General features: G+C 45.7%; 1 protein-coding gene across 1 annotated transcript in view; it reads left to right on the forward strand.

Moving 5' to 3' along the window:
* The first annotated feature begins 4,528 nt into the window (after positions 1 to 4,528).
* TTC7A (tetratricopeptide repeat domain 7A) overlaps positions 4,529 to 14,656 on the forward strand; it is a 174,452-nt gene continuing 164,324 nt past the window's right edge. The window contains exons 1-2 of the mRNA XM_051975219.1: positions 4,529 to 4,712; positions 9,723 to 9,886. Of these exons, the coding sequence (XP_051831179.1) occupies positions 4,529 to 4,712; positions 9,723 to 9,886 (348 nt within the window). The remainder of the gene's footprint in view (positions 4,713 to 9,722; positions 9,887 to 14,656) is intronic.

Genomic DNA, 14,656 nt, shown 5'->3' on the forward strand with positions numbered 1-14,656 from the left:
GCTTCAAACATCAGGGGAAGATGTAACCACTAACACTATTGCTTCATTCATCATCAGAGAAAGGTGCTGTGATTTCTCCGAGAATTTAAGCCCTGTTGCTCCATGATCAGAGGTGATAGGGTGACAAGGAATAAGAGGAAGATGACAAAAGATGGGACAAAAGGGAAGAAGAGGATGAACACAGATATTTTTGTTTCCATCAAAGTAGAAGAGTGGAAACAGTGCTAGCTTTGGAATGAGAAGATGTGGGTACGAATTCTAACTCTGGCACCTTCTAACTACCCATGGGGAGCTGGTGAGGTCACTGCAAGGTCTTTCGCCACAACTTTCTTACCCACAAAGGAAGGCAATCAGACCAGGTCCCTTCCATCTCTAAATGACCTTGTGGTCCCAAGCCCCTCTCCCTGTTGTCCCTCTTTGAAGAAGGGTTATCACTGGATGGGAAGAGTGGATAGTAGCAGTGCTAGTAGTAGTAATGATAGTAATAGTAGTAGTGGTGGTGGTGGTAATGGTAGTAGTAGTAGTGGTGGTGGTGGTGGTAATAGTAGTATAGTAGTAATAATAGTAATGGTAGTAATAGTAGTAGTGGTGGTGGTAATGGTAGTAATAGTAGTGGTGGTGGTAGTAATAGTAATGGTACTAGTAGTATAGTAGTAGTAATAGTAGTAGTGGTGGTGGTGATGATAATGGTAGTAATGGTAGTAATGGTAGTAATAGTAGTAATGGTAGTAGTAGTAGTAGTAATAGTAATGGTAGTAATAGTAGTAGTGGTGGTGGTAATGGTAGTAGTAGTAGTGGTGGTGGTGGTGGTGGTAATGGTAGTAGTAGTGGTGGTGGTGGTAGTAGTAATGGTAGTAACAATAGCAGTGGTGGTAGTGATAATGGTAGTAGTAGTGGTGGTGGTGGTAGTAATGGTAGTAGTAGTATAGTAGTAGTAATAGTAATGGTAGTAATAGTAGTAGTGGTGGTGGTGATGATAATGGTAGTAATAGTAGTAGTGGTGATGGTAATGATAGTAGTAGTAGTAGTAATGGTAGTAGTGGTGGTGGTAGTAATGGTAGTAGTAGTAGTAATAGTAGTAGTGGTGGTGGTAATGGTAGTAGTAGTAGTAATGGTAGTAGTGGTGGTGGTGGTAGTAGTTGTAGTAATAGTAATGGTAGTAATAGTAGTAGTGGTGGTGATAATGGTAGTAGTAGTGGTGGTGGTGGTGGTGGTAGTAGTAGGAATGGTGGTGGTAGTAGTAGTAATAGTAATGGTAGTAATAGTAGTAGTGATGGTAGTGATAGTAGTAATGGTAGTAATAGTAGTGGTGGTGTTAATGGTAGTGGTGGTGGTGGTGGTGGTAGTAATGGTAGTAACAGTAGCAGTGGTGGTGGTGGTGGTTTTGATAGTAGTAGTAGTAGTAGTAGTAATGGTAGTAGTAATAGGAATGGTAGTAATAGTAGTAGTGGTGGTGGTAATGGTAGTAGTAGTAGTAGTAGTATTGGTAGTAGTAGTGGTGGTGGTGGTGGTAATGGTAGTAGTGGTGGTGGTGGTGGTAATGGTAGTAACAGTAGCAGTGGTGGTGGTGGTGGTTTTGGTAGTAGTAGTAGTAATAGTAGGAATGGTAGTAATAGTAGTAGTGGTGGTGGTGGTAATGATAGTAGTAATGGTAGTAGTAGTGGTGATGGTAGTAGTAGTAATAGTAGTGTTCCAAAATATGGGAACAAGGACCTATACCAGGGTGGTGACAATGGGACTCCAACAGAAGATGACAGACATTTCTACAACACTTCTAAGTTTGCAAAGTATTTCATGCAAATTATTGCACTTGAGCCTCTTGGACAACCCTATGATGAGGATATTAATCCCCACTTTATAGATGAAGAAACTGAGTCTGATTTAAGTGATTTGCCCATTTTCACAGCTGGTGGCAGAAGTAAAATTAGCACCTAGATCTCCCCTCTCTCTCAGATAAATGTAGATAGAGGAGAGGTTGAGGGAACTATCTACTAGAGCTTTCTTCCTAGGACTGGAGCTGTAAAAGCCTATGAGATTACCAAAGGAAAGAGAATGGAGAAAATAGAGAAGAGAGTCAATGACATATTTGGAGAAACTCACATTATGAGATCAGAAGTCAATCAATTAGCATTTATTAAGTGTCTAGTATATGTATGTATGTAGATATCCGTGGCATTATGCTAAAGGTGAAGTGGGGAGGAAGAGACATCAAGGAAACAAATAAGTGCACACAAATGATACATATATATGCATTATATATGTATGCATGTGTGTAAACATATAACAGGCACATATATCTACATGCATATATCTTTACATATATGTACCTATATGTATACCTTCACATGTACTTCTTCATATTTTCATATGTATTTTCACACACACTTATTTACATGTATAAACTTTATAGAAATTTATTCATGTGTATGTATGTGTACATATATGTATGTGTATGTATGTGTATGTGTGTGTGTATAGTGTTGAGTCCTGTCTGATTCTTTATGACCCTTTTTAGGGTTTTCTTGACATTTACTGCCCTAGTTCGTGTTTTCCTTCTCCAGCTCATTTTACAGATGAGGAAACTGAGGCAGGCAGGATTAAGTGACTTGCCCAGGTTCACACAGCTAACACCTGTCCAATGTCTATTTGAACTAAAGAAGATGAGTCTCCCTGATTCCAGGCCTAGCCCTGTCCAGGCGCCCCTTAGCTGTCCATGCACATAGGCACAGCTTATATACATATAAGCATATATCTATATACACTCTTTAGATGTCCATTGCCATATGTGCACATGCATATATCTGCACCCATACATCTATATGAACATCTGCATATATAAGTATATATTTATAAACATATATCTAGATGTACATACCATACACATGTATGTTTACATCCATACATCAATAGGGACATCTTAATGTATATCTCTATATGTCTGTCTATCTATCTATAGGTATATCTACATGTATATATATATATATCTGTAAACGTTTCTAGATGTACATTGCCATATATGTACATATATCCACACCTACATATCTAGCTGAACCTCTTTATATAAAGTACATCCGCTTACATACGTGGAGCTTACATCCCCATATAGCTGTATATACCTGCTTCCATATATCTCTATGGATCTCTTTCTATACGTACAGATGTAGATAGCTAGATGTACACTGCCATGTATGTGCACATACATGCATGTCTACCCCAGGGATCTGGAGTGCGTTTTTATATACCTATGGTCTGTATCCCTCTATCTAGAGGGACATCTCTCTCCCCAGGGATCTGCACGGACAGCTTTACAAGTCGGTACAAGTTTCTTTGGAAAAGCATGTCTTCATGTATCCAGACATCTTTATAATCACGTAAAGACGTGGAGGTACCTATTTGCATCTGTGCGCGCAGGAAGGCAGCCAAGCGGCTTCCCCTACTCTCCCACCCCGCCCACCCCGAGTGACCACCGGGCCACCCCGGAACGGTTTATTGAGCTCGCGGAGTCGGAGGAGGCCCGGGAGCACGTTATCGGAGAAGTGGGGGCCGGCCCCGGAGCACGTTATCGGAGAAGTGGAGGCCGGCTCCGGGGTGGGAAGGGCAGAACTGTTTAGAACGCGAAGGACCCCGACGTGGGCGGGGCTTTCCCAAGCCGGGTCGCTGACCAGCCGTCGCGCCCTCAGGGACTCGGAACTTGACCCCAGTGGGGCCGTTTCCGCCTTCCCTGGGAGACAAAAGGGCGCGCCGGGCGAGAGCGCCGAAGGGCCGAGGTCGGGGCGCGCGCTCCTCGGGGCCGGCCTCCACTTTCGGAGCGCCTCGTGGCGAGTTAGGGGAGCCTCTCCCCGGATTTGTGACGTGCCCCGGGGGGGGCACACCACACAAAGCCGCGTGGTGGGCGGGGGTCCCCTCAAAGCCCCCCCCCGGGGAGGGCTGGAGCACCCAGATGGGACGGGACGGGGCGATCACGAGGCGCTGGGCGGCCAGCCGGCATTAAGGTGAGCGCTTCGGCGTGGAGCGCGGGTCGGCGGGCCCGGGAGCGCACGCGGCGCAGCTGGCCACTCTTTCACCGCTGGCGGCCAGCGAGATTCCTACGCCATGCCCGGGGCACGCCCCCGCCGGGGTGGAGCCGAGCCCGGGGGTGGCGCCGCAGCTGGAAAAGGCAGAGGCCGAGGCCGGGGCTGTGGCAGCTCCTGCAGCAGAGGCGGAGGCAGCAGAGGGACGCGCTGCTGCTGCGGAGGAGGCGCCTGCCGCCGGCCTCGCCGCGGAGCCCCAGCCCCTACCCGGCTCGGAGTGCAGCCCTACGTGCAGCAGCGGCAGCGGCGGCGGTGGTGGCGGCGGCGGCCACGAGCAGCCTGCTCCTACCTCGCCTCCCTCCTCTGGCAGCGCCGCTCCTGCCACTGCCGCATCCCCCAATACCTCAACAGTCCCCCCCGCCACAGGCCCTTGCAACGGGGCCGCAGCCCGGCCGTCGCCCCCGGCCGGGTCTACATTTCCCTTCCGCTCCACCGATGACACCCTCCTCCTCTCGAAAATGGTTACGAAGGGCACACACAGCACCCACCTGAAGCTGGAGAGCGAGCTGGAGCGCTGCCGCGCCGAGGGCCAGTGGGAGCGAGTGCCCAACCTCGTCTTTCAGCTGCAGAGCATCCCGGTCACTGGCAGCGGCGGCCGGCGGGCCGGCGGCCGGAGCGTCACTCTTGCCAAGCAGGATATCGGTGAGTCGGGGTTCCTGGGGTTCGCCGTTGCACCCGCGCCCCACTCGGGACCCTACTCTGGGCCGCTGCTTAGCGCGCTCAAACTGGCTCTGCTTCCGCAGCACCTTCCCCGACCCCTAGAACTTGCTTGTAATTTTAGTCTCTTTCTTCTCTGAAAACTTTGAGTGACCCTCCCGCCCCCCCTCCCCAACCCCTTCTAATTTACACCTCTTGCCTTCCTTACTCTGCTCCCCGGAAAACCTGATTGATCCCTCCTGCATGATTCCGGGACTGCAGCTTCTTCAGCCCCCTCCCCTTTGCACTTGCTTGTCATCACAAGTCTCTTTTTCCCTTTCTGAAAACTTGAGCGATCCTGAAAATCTTCCCAGCACCGCATTATGTACTTGCCTCTGATTCACAGCTCTTCCCAGGAAATTTGCCCGATCTTGAGGGTTTCCTCAGATCACCGTCCCCCTCCCGTGCACTTACCTATAATTTACAACTTTCCTCTCCTCCGAAAACTTAACCGATGCGCTTGAGATGGTCCGGAGGAATCTCCTTTTCCCACCTTCCCCAAAACAAGTCTTTCTTTCCCCCGATCCTTCCTGAACGAGCCCTAGAGCTCAGCTTCGTTACCCCCTTCCCCTCGGCACTTGCCGAGTGTGCGACGTTACTCTATCCCGTGAAAATGTGACGGGGGAGGGGGGTGGGGTGGCGGCGAGGGTCCCGCTTCCTCGGTCCTTCCCCGGAGCCATGCCTTGGTGCACTTGCCTGTAATTTACAACACTCTCCCTCCAAAAACTTGACCCATCCTTCTGGGATGGTCTGAAAGCAGTTCTTTCTGTGTCTCTGAGGCCCTGAGCAGGCCGGTAGGGATGGGCGGGCAGAACGGACTTTATCTCCGTAAGGAGTCCCGGGGGCGGCCAGTGTGCCCACAGGAGGAAGAAAGCCCTGAGCTCGTTGCTCTGTATAAACAGGGGGATTAATCTTGTCTTAGGTGCTGTTTGCATGGTCCCTAAAGTGGCTTCCCCTTCCTTTATGGGGATGAACCTCTGCCGCGGAGTTGTCGTATTACCCTTTTGAATCTAGTTTCTGTCTTTTCTCCGCCCCGCTTCCTACTCTGGGGTTAGGAGAAGGGGGCGGGGGCTTGTAGAAGAGGAAGGTAGAGAGGGTGGGGCAAATGGACAGAAACTGAAACGTACGGAGAAGTTGAGGTGAAAGAGGAACTGGGCATCTTGCGTAGTCTTTGTTGTTAAATGCTTTTAAAAAACCTGCTGGCAATTAGAAATCGGACATTTGCAAACCATAAAGGGTTTGCACCCTTTGCGGTGCTACAGTCACTACAGCACAATCAGTCTTTGTAGCTTAGAAAAGTTATTCTGAATGGGCTGGGCACCTGGGGAAAATTACTCTGTGGACTGAAATGACCGCGAATCAGAACTACTTTGCATTTGTACCATTGGCTGGAGAATAGTAGTTGTGAATGGGGGAAGGGACGAAGCATTTTGAAACGATTTCCCTCTGCAGTCGGCTTCCAATTAAACTCATGAATAACGGGGAGGAAACTTTTCAGACTTGAGAAAGATTCCATTGCTTTTTCTCAGCCCAGAGTCAGTGGTTTGTATGAACGCAGAAAAGACACTTGTTTTCATGTATAACCATCCCACTGGAAATGTTTTCTTGCTCACCCTCCAGTGTCTATATCGGTGTGAGTTCCCGTTTCCAGTTTGGGTCTAAAATATAATTGCAGGCTCTAATCAGTATAATTTTTAAGCACTTATTTATATTTGCCTGTATTGGACCTACATGTTATCTAGAATACAGTTCCAGAAAAGTCCGTCCATATTCCAGGTGTACACATTAAAAAGCCTCTAGAGTAAAGTAGGGGCATACATTTAGAGCTAGGGGAGAAAAAAATTTCACAGGTCATCTACGAGCCGCAGGACTTGGTGAATGAGCCCCGGGTAGGTGTTAGGAAGACCTGGGGCCAAATTCCGCGGTGGAAGCTTGCTGTCACTTTCCTGGGTCTCAGTGTCCTCATCTGCAAAATGAGGTGCTGTGGTCAAGCAGAAACTCTCTGGCTCTGGATCTGTAATGATGTTCTCGTTTTACACATAAGGAAACTGAGGACCCAAGAGGGAAAGTGACAACTAAAATGGCATACTAAGTGGCAGGATAGAGGTTTGTTCCCACTTTAACTTTTACTCAGGTGGCCCCCAAAGGTGTTTACAATTTTTTCCAGGACACCTTTTAGCACAGGTAATTAGGAGAGAATTGTTTTTGCCTTTTTCCAGGACTCAGAAGGTGGGATCATTCTCCTTCCGGTCCCCTCCCCCCTCTCATTTTAGCCCTCTGTGCAGTCATCAGCACCTGCCTGTCCTGTGATATACGTGGGTTTGTGCCAGGCATTTTTGTATCACATCACTCTTTCTCATTAATGAAGTTCACTGCTACTGTTTTTTTTTTTTTTTTTAATTCCTCTTGAAGAGAAGGTATTTATTTTCTAGCATGTCAGGGCTTGAGGTTTCCTGGATACTAGTTAGTGAGAGCTGGTGTTTCCAATGTTTTTGTTTTTGTTTTTTAAATGCTATAAGCAGCATTTTCCTTAGAAGCTAAGAGACAAGCAATCCGGCATGGAAGGCTTGGGAACTAAATCCAACTGTCTTGGATTCAGAGGGCTGTTTTACATCCCTGGATTCTTGGGAGGGGGAAAAGGGAGAAGGAAGTACTGAACCAGACAATGTGATGTGAGAGATAAAATGCTGGATTTACTCATTAGTGTAATGGGTAAAAAATCATTTCTCCCATGTTGCTCACTTATCCCCCCAAAATGAGATTGGATATTCAGATTGGCCTTGGAATTAGAAGGTTCAACCTCAATCTGTTTGACCTTAATTGAATCCCTTGATTCCTCTTTAAAAGTAAGTTGGAAGTCATTAGGTGCCTTCCTGAGGTCCTTTCTAATTTTAAATTTCTGCTTCTGTGTCTGAAAGGGCAGGCACACCAGATCAGAAATATAGTATGAAACTTTTACAGAGTGTCTCCTTATTGATTGATTGTAGAGAATGAATGTAAGGAGCTACCTGGTGATAGCCTTAGTGAAATGTGGGGCCTTCAATAAGTATTTGTTAGAGGAATTTGACTTTTGTTTCCCAGGTTGTTTTTGGTCAAAATATAAATAAATAAAAAGAGAGAGAGAGAGAGAGAGAAGTAGGGTTTGCCTGAACCATCCATTGCCTCCAACAGTTAGAAGAAAGTTACTGTCAGAAAATAGATTTCAGCATCGTTAGAAAACTCATGCTGGTTTGGGGCTTTGGAGATGTTTGTACAACAGCCAGAAAACATTCTCATCCCTGAGAAGGATGCTGAGATTGAGATGTTTTTTGGACTGATTAGCTATGGAGGTAGAAGAGAAGTTGAACCCTGCCCATGAGAGAGTAAAAAAATGCCAACCTGTATAACAGTGTCACAGAACCTTAAGCTTTCTGAGCAGAATTTGCCAATGTTGGCTGATATGTGGTCTTTTTTTTGAAGCAGCATATTTTACTCAGTAAAACTACACCCCACATCACAGGCCTCCAAGGGCATCCTAGTCTCACACAGTTCTGAGCATGGAATCTCCTTGAAACTACATCTGGTTGTCTTCTATCCTTGAACTAAAGACTTAGAGTGCGGGGGAACCCGTAACCTCTTGAGACAGGCTGGTCTATGTTTAGATATCTTGTAACTTTAAGATCTCAATCTTTGGCAGAGATGCTGATAATCTTTAACATGGAGAAATGAAACAGAGAGAGAGAGAGAGAGGAGAGAAGAGAGGAGAAAGAGAGTGTGTGTATGAATATGTGTGTGTGTATGTATAAGTAAAGTTTAAAATTTATACTCTAAAGAAACAAAATGCTTTGGGGAGGATTGTTGGGTGTGGTTTGAGGGGGCTGGGGCACAAAAGGAGTAAGGCACTTGGTCTACTTCAGAGGTAAACAACTTGTAATAATTGAATCTAAGAAAGCCAGCTCTGTCACTTACTTGCCATGGGGCTGTGGGCAAATCATTTATATAAGTTCTTGGTGATAATTTTCCTCCTGCATGAAATGAAGAGAATGTATCTGACCTACCTAACTCACAAGGTTGTTGTATTTTCTGAGATAATAATTTGAAGTGTTTGTTACGTTTGAGTGCTTTATAAATGTGAACTATTTTGTGGGAGGGTGCAGTGGGATGCCTGGAAGTTGTTCCTCAACTTTGAGTATAAATGCTCATGACAGCTCAACTTTAAAATTTGTGAATTCATTTAATTTTGTAAATTCACTTTGGGGAACACCAAATTGCTCTTGGGGATAAAAAAGAATCCCAAGAGGATACTGTAAAGGTGACCGTGACAAAATGCCTGAGATGTTAGTGTGATGAAAATCTTGTCTTCACTTTTCTAAGAAGGCATGATTTTCTGAGCTTAAGTAGAAAATCTAATTTACAGAAATTAGCATGTCACAGTCACTGCAAGGGATGTCACTTTAAAAAAGAAGATGATGATGAAATGCCTATTTATACAGCATTTGAGGCATTGGGGCATTGTGGATAGAGGTCTGGCCTTTGGAAGATGGGGGTTCAGGCTCTGTGATCCATACTAGTTCTGTTACAGGTCATTCACTTTGGGCATTCATGAGCAAATCTTTCAGCTTGGTCAGTGCTCCTAGGCAACTGTCAAAAACCAGAAGTTGCTGATAACCTTCTGGGGGGCAGTTTCCATGCTCAGAGAGTCATCCACAGCAAACTAAATCACTGGTCTAGATTCCGCGCCCTTCCCCCTTACCCCCCCCCCCCCCTTCTCTTCCTCTGCCCAAAGTCAGCATTTGAGTCATTATGGGATACACACGACCAACTCAGGACCCCAGGTCTCCCTGAGTTCACAGTCTGATGGGAATGATTATAATTAGGCTCTGGCTGAGTAGGCTTCCCCCCCACCCTGGACCCCAATTCCTTTTTGTGACTTCTGCCCTTACCTTTTGCCTTTGTTTCTGGGACTCTGTCTTTCAGATGACTTTGGGAAGCTCCTCCTTGCAGAGGCCATGCTGGAGCAGTGTTTGAAGGAAAATGTTAGTGACATAAAAGAGTCCATCCCTTTGGTGGAGAAGAACCAGCCCAAAATGTTTGAGGCCAAAAAGTATCTGACTAGTATCCTCAACAGAGGGAAATTGTCGGTAAGTAGTTGCCCAGGATTGGGGGAGGGACGCAGATGTTGTGGGTCTGGGGGATTTAGCATGCATTTATGAAAGCTCTCCTGTGTGCCAGTGAGAAGGCAGCGCGGTATGTTGGATAGGCTGCTGGACTTGGAGGTCGGATGGTTCAGATTCAGATCCCATGCTTACCAGCTGTGTGACTAGACAAGTCCCTTAGCTTTTCTGAGCTCCCTTCACTGTGAAATGGGAGGATGTCCTTGGCCTTCCCGGGTCCCCTGCCACACATGTGCTTGGTAACCTTAGACAAAGTGCTCACTCTCCCAGTGCCTGGAGCAGCTCTCTAGCCTCTTGTGATGGCTGACTTGCTGATCTACTTTAGGGGACCTGCCCCTCCATTCCCCTAGAAACAAGATGTTGTGCTAGGCACTGAGAGAGGAAAAGAACCGAGCTGGACTGACCCTTCCTAATAGAAAGATGGTCACAGACTGCAAATGCTGGAAGAAACCTTGGAGATTCTAGTCTAATACCTTCATTTGGCAGGGGAAGAAGGAGGGCCCTAGGGGTGAGGCAGCTTGCTGTAGGTCACATATAGTAGGGTGGTGACAGAGCTGAGACTTGACCATTGGCCTACCTATCCCCAAGGAGTTTCTCCGTGTAGCTCATGTGGGAGGATCTCTGGGAGCTGGGCTTTTAAATTGCTTGTAGAAACTATAACCGAAGTTGGATGCACAGACCTTGGAGAACACCCTCCAGCTCTGGTAGCTCCTGAATTCTTTGCAAAGAGTCGAAAGACTGAATTGGTGGCAAGTAATGGTGTAGCAGATGGCAGCAGGAGCTTGACTCTCTGGTTGGCCTCTGTTCCATTCCACCAGCATTCTTAAGCTACTTATTACAAGGGGAGCCTGAGCAGAGAGGATTGGGGTTACTTTTCTGTTCCTGTCTCCTGTCTATGACTAAAATTGTTTTTCTTGGGGGGAAAAAAACAGGTTCCAATTTAAGTCCACTTTGACATTAGCTTCTGGGGCTTTAGGGTTATGTCCCTAGAGTGAAGGGAACATATAGAACTTCCTTCTCTGATTTCTTCTGTAACTTGAGATTGGGATTTGGCCTTGGTCACACAGATGGTATGGCGTCAGGAGTTGGACAGGAATCTGAATTGTAGAACTCTGGATCGAGAAGGGGAAAGGTGTGAAGACTGAAGCTCAGAGAGATGAATAGGATTTGCCTAATTTTCCACCTAGTCAGTATTAGAGGCAGAATCCGAACTTAGGACTTGGGCCTCCAAAGCCAGAGCTTTTCCTATTACTCTATGCTCTTTCCTGACACTGTAGTCTGCCTACCTAGTATGCCTACCTGTATAAACTGTGAAAATAAAAATATTTAAATAAAAATTAGAAAGTTAGTGATGCCTTATTTTTGTTAATCTGGAAAAAAAAGAAAAATAAAATACTTCCCGATCTCTCCTGTACCCCTAAAACAGGTTCTTATGAAGATGGAGAAGGCCAGAGAATTTCTCTTATATGGGTAGTACAGCTTAAAAAATGAATTGCCTGAGTTTAGTTGGATAGGCATCCAGACTCTTTGCCTAGGGCTGTTTTTGCCAGGTCACTCCCCATCACTCCAGAAGAACTTTCCTGCTTTTTCCCTCTAGATGATTGGGTCCTACCCTGTTTTGCCTCATGCTATTATTCTCCAGGAAAGTTCAAAGCCCTTTCTCTCTGCTAGCCCATTAATTTTCTCTATTTCCTTGTGAGGGAAGGACGAGGCATCATGACTATTATTATCATCCCTGCCATCTTCATTATTATGGGTGGTAGAAGTAGTGACTCTTGGCCTCACAGAAATGAGGAAACCAAGATACAGAAAGCGATGGAAACCTGCCCAGAGTTTGTCCAGCAAAGGTGGATCTCAGGTTCCTGGGATTTGCCAGCTTTGCTGACTCCTCTTGGTTCCTCAGAGGACACCATTGTTCTTGGTCCTTTGTTTGGTGACAGGCCTGTTGAGTCTGTCCATTGCCCCTGAGGGACCGAGATGGCAGAATGCCTGCCTGAGAAATCCTAGGCAAAGCATTTCTTTTTCTCTGTTCTTATAGCCTGACCCTCTCTATAAGATAGGGTAATGAAGGAGAAAAGAAAATCTATTTTTTTGTTCATTGGTGGGAAAAAAAAATTAAAACCAAGATGACAGACTTCTGGTCCTTCATAGCGTCCAGAGATGTTCCAGGGATAAAGTGGAAAGAAAATGGGTAGAGGAAAGTCCCAGGATGTAAAGCCCTTTCTAAAGATGCAGGTCATGATTCATTTGTTACCGTGGAATTCGAGAGGGCTGTGCCCAGAAATGGGGCTTGAGGAACCCCCCCCCCCCATGTCACAGTCTTGGTTGCTTCTTAGGTCCCCAGCATATAATAGATACATTTGAATTCCCATCTCTTAGCTTAGTGTGGCTGCAGAAGAAACAAGACACAACTGAACTAATAATAGTCTAAAGAAACAATGACCTCAACAAGGATATGTTAGGATCACTCCTAATTTTAGCGCCAGAAGGGTTCCTAGGCAATCAAGTTACTTCACCTCCCAGGGCCTCCTGTTGGGCTATGCTAACAGGATCTATCTCAAGCCCAAGGAACCCCCGTGGTTGGAGATCTGCGTGCTGGAGTGTGTGCGCATGCCCGAGCCTGCCTTGGGAGGGAGAGCATAGGCACTGGTACTCTGTCCCATCTCGCTGCCAGATGTTGCCATCTCAGACGCCCACGCCTCCTTTGCCAGCAGGCCTGGAGGATGGGTGCTGTGGCTGCAGAAGGGGAGGCTATCACTCTGGTCTCCACTGGTGAGAACTGGTGGCCCAGGACTAGAGAGGGACCTCCTTTACGACTCTTCCCATCTGACTCTTAGTGATTTCCAGGACCGTGAGGCTTTCTCATTTATTGCCTGGGATAACTATCACAACAAAGTCTCCCTGGTTCAGTCAAATCAGCTGGAACTTTGCTAGCAGACTCGTACTTCTTGTTTCCCTAATTCCTATGATTCAGAGTCACTTATTTGCAGAGATTATAAAAAACAACCCCCCCCCAAACCCCTCTTTTCTTCTGCTAACTCCTGCTTCTCCTCTTGGCTTGCCCTCTCCAGCATATTGTCCAGGTATTACCTAATTTATTCAGTCTCTTGTCCTGTTGTTAATACTATTCCTCTTGCTTGCTAGCGCTTTGAAGTTTGCAAAGCACTTTACAAATCTTCTCATTTGACCCTCACAAGAGCCCTGGTCGGTAAATACTATTATCCCCATTTTGCAGATGGGGAAACGGGCAAACAGATTAAGTGATTTGCACAGACTCATATAGCTGTTTAATAGGCTAGATTTAAACTTGGATCTCCTGACACTAGAGTCAATGCTGTTTCTCTCCAGTGTACCACTGAGCTGGCTTAGGAAATGCTCCCTTATTCTGAAATGTTTCATCTCCTCTTCTTTCTATCTTGCTTTCTCTGAGTAATGCCTTATCTTTAGACATTCTCTCCTTTTAATCTCCATCCTTATCTGCATACATGAGGCAAAGAAGAAATCTTCCCATTTCTTGGGAACCTTGCCAGTTTAGTTTCTGATATCCTTCCATAGGCTTTCTTCTATCCATCTCACCTGGTTCAAAGCCACATTGCTTCTTTTCTAAGACAATAACTTCTCCAGTCTTTTTAGTTTTCCTCAGTTGCTGATGCCCTTCCCCCCATTTGTCTGGTATTTAGTTTTGATATATTTATAGGTGTACATGCTTTTTTCTCACAATAAAATTTAAACTCCATGAGGGCAAGGACCACTTAGTTTTTGATTTTTTTATGCACAGGATTTGGTATAGGGATAGCAGTGTGGCACAGTGGATAGAGCCCCAGACCTGGAATCAGAAAGACTCATCTTCCTGAATGCAGATGTAGCCTCAGTCACTAGCTATGTGACTCTGGGCAAGTCATTTAATTATTTGCATTAATTTTCTCGTCTGTAAAATGATTTGGAGAAGGAAATAGGAAACCATGCTAGTATCTTTCCCAAGAAAACCTCAAATGGGGTCACAAAGAGTTGGACAAGTTTTAAAAAATAAAGCATTGAACAAAAGGTCTTTAATAGATTCTTGTTGTTTAATTTAAGATCTTTTTTTCCTCAAGGAATCCTTTTATTCCCTCCCCCCTCCCCCCCAAAAAAGAAGTTAAGTACCTGACTTGTCTTTTTCTCCATTCTAATTCCTGGGTTCATGTTTAATCACGTTGCTCTCTTGCTCAGGGAGCTTCAGTGGCTCTCTGTTATGTCCAAGATAAAACACAAACTTCTCAGTTTAAGATTTAAAACCTTTTACAGCCTGACTCCACCTTTTGTTTTCAGACTTCCCTCATGTGTTCTATGTTCCAGTCAAACTGCCTGTTTGTCTGTTCCCCATGAGTGATTATCTCTTGCCTCAGTGCCTTTATATATAGTCTGTCCTTCATGCACTCCTTCCTCACTTTAGCATCTTGGAATCCCTTGATTCATTCAAGGTACAGCTATATTACTACATTATCATCTCGTACAGTGCTTATAAGCCCTACAGAAGGTATTTAATAAATCCTTATTAATTAATTTGAGGCCTTTCCTAATTTCTCTCCCTCTACTCCAGTTAGAATTCCCTCTACTCCAGTTAGAGCTCCCTCTCTGCTAAAATGACGTATTTATTTATCTGGGTGTTACATTCCTCCCAGTAGAATGTAAGCTCATTAAAGGCGAGGAGTATTTCCATTTTGATGTTTGTATCCCTAGTCCCTAGCCTCTAGTGCT

This window comes from Antechinus flavipes, chromosome 2 (assembly GCF_016432865.1).
Source record: "Antechinus flavipes isolate AdamAnt ecotype Samford, QLD, Australia chromosome 2, AdamAnt_v2, whole genome shotgun sequence".
Lineage (NCBI taxonomy): Eukaryota > Metazoa > Chordata > Mammalia > Dasyuromorphia > Dasyuridae > Antechinus > Antechinus flavipes.